We start from the raw sequence: 11,246 nt of genomic DNA, 5'->3' as shown, positions 1-11,246 counted from the left end.
TAACCTTCTGTATTAGGGAATGGGGTTTCTTCTCTCCTGCAGAGAGTATCATCCGCCAAATAGTAAATAAGCTGTAAAGGCCTCTATAGTGAGATGAGAATAAAAAGAAGAAAGCAACTCAGAGCTGGAAAGGTGAAATGTGGAGTGCTTTAATTCTAGAAATGCCATAATCTAGATATCAGAATTCTACATTTTTCTTAATAGCGAGGCAACTCACATAAGCTTCCAGTTATTTTTAACAGTTCAATTAGTATTTTTGCAATTATGTACCTAAAGTGTTGAAAACTTTAAAATAAGAGGTGCTATATAATTATAAAGATTTTTTTTTAATCTGGAAATTTTTTATAGGAGCATCTGTAACAGAAGTAGACTCCCCTCGATTGCCCTCCCATTTATCAGAGTATGAACGGGATACATTACTTGTTCATCCTGAGGTAAAGTACAAAATCTTTAGTAACACTAAGTACTACTTACAAGACATATATTATTTACATTTATGGGCATATATATTTGACCACTGCATTTTTACCAAAATTATGTATGTGTGCTTTTTTTTATATTATAGGAAGTGGTAGAAATGTCACACATGCCAGCAGAGTTATTTAATTTATATCTTCACCAAAACTACGTAGATTTCTTCACGGAAGTAGATGATCTTGTGAGAGCCAGTGAGTTTCTGAGTTTTGCAGATATCATCAGTGGTGACTGGAATGTAAGACCATTTGACTTAAATGTTTTTGTTTTTTATTATTTCCTCAGAATTGAGAAAAAATTTTACTCTTATTCTTAATTATTTGACGTGACTTATATAACTTAATAGCTATGAGAAAATTAATTCATCCAACTCAGTGTTTGTAATGAAGCTTCAGCAGTTAACCTGATTTTCCTGATGATAAAATAACACTTAATTTTTTTCTAAAGTTGTTTTCTGATTATAAAATTAATATATAGAAATTTTGACAACCATTGAAAAGTGGATAGAAGGAAAATAACTACTTTCTATACTTTCTGCTAGTTTTTATAGTGAAATTATTCACTATAAAATTTTTACTTTTTTCTTAACTTTTTTAATATTTTATTGATTTTTTTTATAGAGAGGAAGGGAGATGGATAGTTAGAAACATCGATGAGAGAGATCAATCAGCTCCCTCCTGCACGCCCCCTACTGGGGATGTGCCCGCAACCAAGGTACATGCCATTTATTGGAATCGAACCTGGGACCTTTCAGTCTGCAGGCCGACGCTCTATCCACTGAGCCAGACCGGTTCAGCTTTCTTAACTTTTTAAAAACATATATCTTTATTGATTTCAGAGAGGAAGAGAGAGGGAGAGAAGACAGAAACATCAATGATGAGAAAGAACAATTGATCGGCTGCCCCCTGCATGCATGCCCCACATTGGGGATCGAGCCTGCAACCTGGTTAACACTGTTTTTTGGTGTTTTGTTTTTTGTTTTTGTTTTTTTTTTGTTTTTTTTTAATGTATATGGCGTAATGTCACAGGAAGGCCATAGTATTCTGCCACCCGTGAGGAGTAAGCACAAGTTGCTGTTGGATGTGTTATACACAGAGAAGCCATTCTTCAGGCGCTCTGCTCTCTCCACATGCAATTTTTGTGTTTTTTTTAAAAATATATTTTTATTGATTTCAGAGAAGAAGGGAGGAGAGAGAGAGAGAGAAACATCAATGATGAGAGAGAATCATTGATCAGAGGCCGAGCCCACAACCCAGGCATGTGCCCCTGGCCAGAATCAAACCTGGACCCTTTAGTCTGCAGGCCAACACTCTATCCACTGTGCCAAACCGACCAGGGCAACACTGTTTTGATATGTTAATATTTCTCTGTGTTTTAAATGTTGAAATAGCATTAATAATTAAAATTAGGAAAGATAAAATAAAAACATTTTTTATATAGTGTATCATATTTAGAGTTTCATTATTCAGCAATTGTATTTGCTTAATTTTTTATTTTGAAATTTTCCAATCTATAGACAAATGGAAAGAATAGTGCAATGAGTATCTGTACCTTTAACTGTTGCTTACCAGTTGTTCACATTTTGCTACATTTGCTTAATCTCTGTGTATTTACAGACTTATTTTAGCTGAATAATTGGAAAGTAATTGCAAACATCATGACACTTAATACTTAAGCATCCATAATAACATTACTCTGTTACAAACAAGCTTAATAGCCTCCCAACTGAGAAAATTAACATACTGTCCTTATTTTAATTTCCCCAGTTGTCTGAAAAATGTATTTAAAGTCATTTTTCCCACTCTCATCCAAGATCCAATCAGAGTTTACACATAGCATTTGAGTGCTATTTCTTAGTTGGATTTGTCTTAAATAATCTTGTAGCATATTATTTTTAGGCCTGCAGTGATGTTGAAAAAGGCTAAATATGGTTAGTCCTTTTTTGGTGTCAGAAATACCATTAGTACTATTTATAAATCTCATATTTTCTTTATTTCACATCCTTTCTTTTTTAGACCCGCTCTTTACTCAGGGAATATAGTACGTCAATAGCTACAAGAGGTGTGATACATTCCAACAAAGCCCGAGGATTTGCTCATTGCCAAGGAGGAGGATCAAGTTTTCGGCCATTGCACAAACCCCAATGGTTTTTAATAAATAAAAAGGTAAAAAAAAAAAAAAAAAAAAAAGGGAATTGTACACTTTCCATAGGTGAACTTTATGGCATGTGAATTACATGTCAATAAAGCAATAATTTTTTTATAGTTCAACTCATCTAGTTTGTGATACAATTTTTTGGAGTTGATTCTCACCAGAGGATATTTTTTCCATTGCTTTTCAGAGTGGCAAGGATGGAGGGGGTGGGGGACATCAATGTGAGAGAAACATCAACTGGTTGCCTCCTGCACGCACCCCGAACGTGCAACCCAAAGTATATGCCGTTAACTGGAAATTGAACCCGCGACCTGTTGGTGCATGGGTTGACACTCAAACAACTTAGCCACACTGGCAAGGGCAAGTTGGGCTTCATGTTGTTTTAAAAAAGAAAAATGATATTTCATTCTTAGTAAGAAATAGTTGCTAGGCCCACAATTTTCATTAAATTATGACACAACATAAAACAATTTTCTTAAGTGCTTAGTCATTTTTTTAGGGAAAAATCACTCAATTTGAAAGCCTGTACCTATTTTGTAAGTTGATTTATTGGAATCAAAGTATAATTATATTTTAGCCTTAATTGAAAATAAATCCTGGCTTTGCCTCTAACCACCTAGGTAAATTATTTCACCTAACAACTTATAAGTATGTATACTTAGTTTACCCAGCTATAAAAGAAGAGGATTGAATTAAAGATCAAAAAATATGTGGCCCACAAGTTGAGTGTAACTCACATAGATATTTTCAGTGAATCGCCCATCTTTAAAAATTAGTATAATAATTAAAATTTGGACTTGGATCTCTGGCTTCAAAATTTCTAGAATCTCCTGGGGGAAAAGAAAGGAAAAGTAAGGCAACACTGGCCCATTTTTTAAAATACATTTTTATTGATTTTTTAGAGAGAGGAAGGGAGAGGGAAAATGAGAGAGAACATTGATTGCATGTGCCATGACCAGGAATTGAACCAGGGACCTCTTAAATCATGAGTCGATGCTCAACCACTGACCCACACCAACCTTTTAAAATATATATTTTTTGATTTGAGAGAGGGGGAGAGAAAAAGAAACATCAGTTATGAGAGAGAATCATTCATTGGTTGCCTCCTGCACGCCCCACACTGGGGATCAAGCCCACAACTCGGGCATGTGCCCTGACTGGGGATCAAACCCAGAACCTCCTGGTTCATGGATTGATGCTCAATCACTGAGCCACGCCGAACCCACACTGGCCCATTTGTTTACATGGCAGCAATCTGCTGAAACCGAATAGAATCTGTCCCTTGAAAATGGGAGTGGTAGGTACTACTGTCCCCAGCTGGTCCACTGCTTTGATTTATATTACATGCATCTGAACCTGTGACCCCTGGACTAGGTCATCTCTAAGATGTCTTCCAGTTCTAAAATCATATGGCTAAATATGAGCCTGCAATTCATAGTCTAAGAAATTTGAACAGATTTCTTTGAAGAACTTTGACTTTTAAGCAATTTATAATCCCTTATTGACTTGCTTTGCTCTTATAGCACATACTAATTTTGCATTATAGTTACATATGAATTGTCTTTCCGAGACTGTAAGCTCCTTGAAAGCAAGATTGTGCTTCTTTCCTTATCAGCCTAACACTGAACCTGTGTTAACTGAAGAAAATAAGTTCTGCCCTGGCAGGGTAGCTCAGTTGATTAGAGCATGGCCCCATACACCAAAAAGTCTCGGGTTCAATTCCCAGTCAGATCGCATACAGGGGGCAACCAATTAATGTTTCTCACATCAATGTTTCTCTTTCTCCCTCTTTCCTCTTTCTCTAAAATCAACCACAAACATCTCCTTGGGTAAGTATTAAAAAAAAAATGAAACAATGTCCTCGCATAATTTTGTGATGTATGTATGCTCATAAACTATTCTTTTTTTAAAATATACTTTTATTGAGAGATAGGGAGAGGAAGAAAGAGATAAAAACATCAATGATGAGGGAGAATCATTGATCAGCTGCTTCCTACTGGGGATCAAGCCCGCAATCCAGGCATGTGCCCTGACCAGGAATCAAACCATGACCTTGTGATACATAGGTTGATGCCCAACCACCGAGCTAGGCCAGCTGGGCTATAAACAATTCTTTTGATTTTTAAGTGTTTTTTTCATTCTACCTAAAGTATTTTTTTTAATCACTATTGCTTTCTTTTAAATGTATGTTTATTGATTTCAGAAAGGAAGGGAGAGGAAAAGAGAGATAGAAACATCAATGATGAGAAAGAATCATTGATCAGCTGCCTCCTGGGGATCAAGCTTGCAACCCAGACATGTGCCCTGACTGAGAATCTAACCTTGACCTCCTGATTCATAGGTTGACACTCAACCACTGAACCATACTTGTCGGGCATAAAAAATTTTTATTGCTGTTATGTCAAATGTGAAATTGTTCTGTTGGTAAAATACTGTACTAGATAATGCTAGAATCATTTTAAACAACTCATTAGATAAACTGTTAAAAGTATATTTGTAGTATATAAGCCTACATACTTTTGTGATATAATAAACTTAGTATGTCTAGGAATACTTTTTTTCTTTTTTTTCCTTTCCCCATACAGTATCGGGAAAATTGCCTGGCAGCAAAAGCACTTTTTTCTGACTTCTGCTTACCAGCTTTATGCCTCCAAACTCAGCTGTTGCCATATCTTGCTTTGTTAACCATTCCAATGAGAAATCAAGGTAATAACATGGGTTTTTATTTTCCCCAAGAAATAGTGTTTTATAACATTATCATTTTGTAGGTCAGCTCATCCTGTATAATAAAAGGCTAATATTCAAATAGACTGAATGGCGGAACTTCCGGTCACTATGATATGCACTGACCACCTTGGGGCAGACGCTCCAACCAGTAGGGTAACTTGCTGCTGGGGTCCGGCTGATCGGGACTGGGCGAGACAACGGGCGAGACAGGCCAGACATGCCCTGGAGCCCTTCCACGATCCCTTCCCAGCCAGCCAACCTCCCGCGGTCCCTCCCTGGCCAGTCGGCCCCAATCAGCCCCAATCGGAACTGGGCGAGACAGGCCGGACACTCCCTGGAGCCCTCCCATGGTCCCTCCCTGACCCCAGTCGTGCACCGGGCCTCTAGTTGCTATATAATACTGAGACTAAGTGTTTCCCCTTTATTTTTTAATTATTTTTATTTTTAAATCTTTATTGTTGAGAATATTACAGATTTCCCCCCATCTTTCCCCCATTGCTCTCCTCCACTCAGATCCCACCTCAATCCAGGCCTTCACTACCCTATTGTCTGTGTCCATGGGTTATGCATATATGCATATAAGTTCTTTGGTTAATCTCTACCCACCCACTCACCACTGCCTTCCCTCTGAGACTTTTTTTCTTAAAATTTTAATTGAATTAATTGGGGGTGATATTGGTTAATTAAATTATATAGGTTTCAGTTGTACAATTCTATAATACATCATCTGTATATTGTATCGTGTGTTCACCACCCCAAGTCAAGTCTCTTTCCATCACCATTCATCTTCACTGTGCCCTCGTCTACCTCCCTACTCCCTTTGCTTATTTAACATGGTTTCCTTTTGTTCTTTGAACATATTTGTAATGGCTCTTTGAAGTCTTTTTCTATTAAATTTAATTCTGGGCCCTCTCAGTTTCTATTGCTTACCCGTTTTCCTGTATATGGGTCATACTTTCTTGTTTCTTTGCATAGTCTCAATGTTTTGTTATATATTGGACTTGGACATTTTAGGTAATACATTGTAGCAAGTTCTGGATACTGGTTTCCCTCCATCTTCTGGGCTTTTTTTTTTTTAAAATATATTTTATTGATTTTTTACAGAGAGGAAGGGAGAGAGATAGAAAGTTAGAAACATCAATGAGGGAGAAACATCGACCAGCTGCCTCCTGCACATCTCCCACCGGGGATGTGCACGCAACCCAGGTACATGCCCTTGACCGGAATCGAACCTGGGCCCCTTCAGTCCGCAGGCCGACGCTTTATCCACCGAGCCAAACCGGTTTCGGCCGGGCTTGTTTTTATTGTTGTTGCTTATTTATTTGTTTACTGACTTGGCTAAACTATTTTAATGAAATCTTCTCAAAGAGCTCAGCCTTGGGCATGCCCACAGTCTCCTTGTGATGACCGTGGTTTTAGCAGGGCTCACTTTGATTTTATTTCTCCTTGCTTTATTTCTTGGTTAAACTGTCTGTCTTGTATGGCATCAAACCAACCTATTACCCTCTACTAATTACTAGCTTTTTGGTTTATCAGTTTCAACAGTGCCAGGGACATAAATTATCCCAGTCTGATAGAATTAAATTGGGCAGGTGTAGACTTTTAGGTATGGTATCTCGTGGTTTGCTCTGACCCCAGGAGGGCTCTTCTTTCTTTCAGATGAAGTAGCTGGCTTATGTTTAACTTGTTGCTCTTAATTAAGAGGAGGCATTTATTTTAAGATGTCCCTTAAGTTTGAGCTTCCCCACACTCTTTTAAATAAAGCCAGTTCCTTTGAGTAGAGCTTCAGAGTTCTCACTTCATATGGAATGCCATTTCCCCCTGGGCAAAACCCCTGACCACTATTCTGGTGGGTGTTCAACTGGAGGTAGTCTCTCATTGGCTTGGCTTAGCTTATCCAGGTTTGGACCCTCTGCCCTACGAATGGGCTGGGGCAAGGGCCATTGCAGTTTGAGGAGGAGGGAGTATTCACCTGCTTGCCATTGGAGTAGAGTTCCCATCCTGTGGATGGGGGCTGAGTGGAGAAAGGGAGCTCCAAACTCTTAGCTGAACACACTCACCAGGAGGGAGCCCTATGTTCCTGGCTGCACCCAGCTGCAATGAAGTATCCCTAAAGCTGAGGAAGAGAGGAAGCAGGTCTTAGTTCAAATGCTGCAGACTCTTGTAGTTTTCTGTTTTGTTGGCCACACCAGAACCACATAATTAGAGGGTTGGTGCTTCTCCTCCCCCCCCCCCTCCACCAGAGAAGAAGGGAGAGGGAGAGAGAAATAGAAACATCAATGATGAGAGAGAATCATTAATCAGCTGCCTCCTGCACACCCCACACTGTGGATTGAACCCGCAACCCGGGCATGTGCCCTGACTGGGAATTGAACTGTGACTTCCTGGTTTATAGTTTGACGCTCAACCACTGAGCTACACAGGCTAGGCAGATTTTCTTGAGTAAATGTTTTCTCCTAACAAAATTTACCATCTTAAACCATTTTTAAGTATACAGTTCAGTAGTATTAAGCATATTCACCTTATTGGGCAGCCAATCTCCAGAATTTGTCATCTTGCAAAATTGAAACTATACACATTAAACACTAACTTACCCCCACCCTGCCAATACCACTTATCTTCTATCTATGAATTTAACTATTCTAGATACCTCACATAAGTGAAATCATACAATTTTTTGTGATTGGTTTATTTCATTTAGCAAGGTTCATAACAAATCAGAATTTTCTTTTTAAGGCTGAAGACTAGTAATAACTGTATATATATACCACATTTTGTTTACCCATTCATCTGTACACCTAAGTTACTCTTTGGCTATTGTGAATAGTGCTGCTATAAACAAGGGTATACAAATAACTTTTAAAAGATCCTACTTTTAGTTCTTTTGATGTATACCCAGAAGTGGAATTGTGAGATCATATAGTAATGCTATTTTTTAATTTTTTGAGGAACTGCCTTACCATTTTTCACATCAGCTACACCATTTTATACTCCCAGCAGCAGTGCGAAAGGATTCCAATTTCTCTACATTCTTGCCAAACCTTTTTTTTAATAATAGTCATCTCATGGGGTATAAAATGGTATCTCGTGGTTTTGATTTACATTCTCCTAAGGATTAATGATTTTGAGAATCTTTTCCTATGTTTATTGGCCATTTATATATCTTTAGAAATGTCTATTTAAAGCTTTTTAAAATCTCTGTTTCAGCTCAGATTTCTTTTATCCAAGATATTGGAAGGCTTCCTCTGAATCGACACTTTGGAAGGTAAGCTGATGATTTTAATTTTCAAAGAACTGCTACGGAAATGTCCACTGAATATGTTATCTGTTTTTCCAGTATACAATCAGTAAATGTTATCTGTAAAATCCAAGAAATACATTTTGGGCCCAGTGATTAAAGACCGTGATTGCATTGTAGGCCCATCATTTTATTACATATAAAAATGTATTTTCACCAGCTTACAGTGGAATATCAGACTAAATAGAATCATGGAATCACAAAGGCAGAGAATCTTTAAAGTCATCTAGTTGAACAAATTTTGCGTATCTGGAAACACCTTTTCAGCTTTCCTATCAAGAGATTTTCTTGCCTATATTTGAAGCCTGCAATGACCAAGCACTATCTTTTACTTACTTATCATAGAAAATCCAAACAATTGAGAAAATACAGATACTATAGAGTGATAAGCCTATATCTGTACCATTCATTTTATTGCAAAATTGTTTCTGCACTAATGTCAGTGATTAACACAATATTTATAGTTCATTTCTTCTTAGCTTATTTGTAAGGTCAGATTATACACTCAGGCATTTATTTATTCATTTTAATCCTCACCAGAGGATATGATTTATTGATTTTAGAGAGACAGGAATGGAGAGGGAGAGGGGTAGAGAGAGAGAGAGAGAGACAGAGACAGAGACAGAGAGAGAGAGAATCAATTAGTTGCCTCCCACATGCACCCTGACCGGGGCAGGGAACAAACCCCCAACCCAGGCAAATGCCCTTGACTAGGAATCGAACCCCAGACCCTTCAGTGCATGGGCTGATACTCTTAAGTATTTACTTAAATGAAAGGACAACCTATGACACAAAAACCTGTATGTGAATGTTTATAGTAGCTTTATTTTTACTCACCAAAAACTGGAAACTGAATGTCCTTCAACTTAGAATGGATAAACATGCCCTTATACAGTGTATTAGCATGTTCTTTTCTCCTAACTCTTACCACCGCTGGGTCTTATTATTTTAAAAGGTCTTTGCCAGTTTAAAAGATGAGAAGAGTAGTTTGTTTTTTAAGGGAGGGACAGAAAAAGAGAGATTGATTTGTTGTTCCACTTACTTATGCATTCATTGGCTGCCTCTTGTATGTGCTCTGACCAGGGATCAAAGCTGAAACATTGGCGTATTGGGATGACGCTCTAACCGAGCTACGGGGTCAGGACTAACAACTTAATATTTTCATTTCCATTTTTAAAATTATAAATCAGGTTGAACACTTTAGTTACCATTGGTACTTTTTTTCTGTAAGTTGTTCCATGTTTTATGCCCATTTTCTCTTCTATTTATCTTTTATTAGTTTGTAATAACTCTTTAGTAAAGAGATTATTCAACTCGTTTGTATCCTAAGTTGTAATGGTTTATTCACAATTTCATTTACCTTGTACTTTTGTTTATATTGTTAAATAAACTAAAGGGCCTGACAAAATAGTGAATAGAATGAAGGTAAATGAAAGCATCGGGAGATGGTTTCATAATCTTCATACTCATGTGTAATTTAAAGGAATCTCCTTTGGTTATTATTAATGCCTGCATCATCAATCTGGTAGATTAAAAATGGAAGCCCTGACCGACAGGGAGCAAGGACTGATGGACCCAGGAAGTGGAGATGAAGCCCAGTTTATCGGAGGACAAGCTTCAGAGGAAGCTGTGGAAGAATCTACTCAAACCCGGGAACCTGAAACCTGCTCTCTGCCTTTGAGTCAGAATAGTGGGAATGAACTGCCTGCCAGCCAGCCTCAGCCCTTTTCAGCCCAGGGAGACATGGAAGAAGAAGAAGAAGAAGACATGAGAATAGAAGACTATGAGAGCGATGGAACATAGAAACCAGCCCACCAGTCACATTGCTACATGACAGATTCACATTAGTTTTAGTCAGTGGTCCTTGAACAGAGATATATTTTTCAAGTGAATTACAGCGTAAGTCTTCACTCTTGTAGTATTTCAGCACAAGAAACTGACTCTTCTCTCGAAGTAAATAGAAAAGCCTGCAAATATATCTTTTTTCTCTAGTATTTATTTAATCTTGTGAGTGGAATTGGGAGAAGAGGCCAGTGTGTATGAAGTGTGTTTGAACATTATGCCAAGTATCTCAAAATGTGAAGGAATAATTCAGAATACAAAAAGTTTATGGGGTTGTAAATATGAATTATAAAACAGCTTAGTATGCAGTTATGAGTGTAAATAAACTTTGTGCCTTAATTACAGTTTATGGTCTCTTCTTGGATACCTTTTTAATATGTTGTACAATGGAATATTTTGGATACTTTTTGTAAAGTATTACATAATTTATATCAAAATTAAAGTGTTTAATGTCTTTGTTTCTCCTGTCTTAATATCTCCTAACGTGTACTGTCTGCGGTGTGTCATTGGGCATAGGATATGAAACTCCTTCATCCGGAGTCGAACTTTTTAAAAAAAAAGGGAAGACGGGCCGCCTTGCGCTGAGAACTCTCCGGAGGGTTAGTCACCCTTCACTACCAGCTGGGTCCTTACCTTTGCTTTGAGGTGCGGGCGCGGGGGTTGGGGGACGGGCACCGACCGGCTAGGGCTCCTAGCGGGGCCCCAACAAAGCCGGGCGGGGCAAGGCTTGGCTCGGCCCCGCCCCGAGAGC

At 38.2% G+C, this 11,246-nt stretch overlaps 1 protein-coding gene across 8 annotated transcripts in view; it reads left to right on the top strand.

Moving 5' to 3' along the window:
- Positions 1 to 10,946, top strand: part of RAD17 (RAD17 checkpoint clamp loader component) — a 29,055-nt gene extending 18,109 nt beyond the window's left edge. For 7 of the 8 annotated variants that reach the window (XM_006762386.2, XM_006762389.2, XM_015563039.1 and 4 more), the window contains 6 exons: positions 349 to 434; positions 566 to 712; positions 2,490 to 2,639; positions 5,214 to 5,334; positions 8,563 to 8,620; positions 10,183 to 10,946. In XM_006762386.2, the coding sequence (XP_006762449.1) occupies positions 349 to 434; positions 566 to 712; positions 2,490 to 2,639; positions 5,214 to 5,334; positions 8,563 to 8,620; positions 10,183 to 10,456 (836 nt within the window). In that variant the 3' untranslated portion in view covers positions 10,457 to 10,946. The remainder of the gene's footprint in view (positions 1 to 348; positions 435 to 565; positions 713 to 2,489; positions 2,640 to 5,213; positions 5,335 to 8,562; positions 8,621 to 10,182) is intronic. The other variant, XM_006762391.2, reaches the window with a different exon arrangement.
- The last annotated feature ends 300 nt before the right edge of the window (positions 10,947 to 11,246 follow it).

Source organism: Myotis davidii, unplaced genomic scaffold (assembly GCF_000327345.1).
Source record: "Myotis davidii unplaced genomic scaffold, ASM32734v1 scaffold135, whole genome shotgun sequence".
NCBI classification, from domain to species: Eukaryota; Metazoa; Chordata; class Mammalia; order Chiroptera; family Vespertilionidae; genus Myotis; species Myotis davidii.
This window is presented reverse-complemented; position numbering and strand designations above follow the sequence as displayed.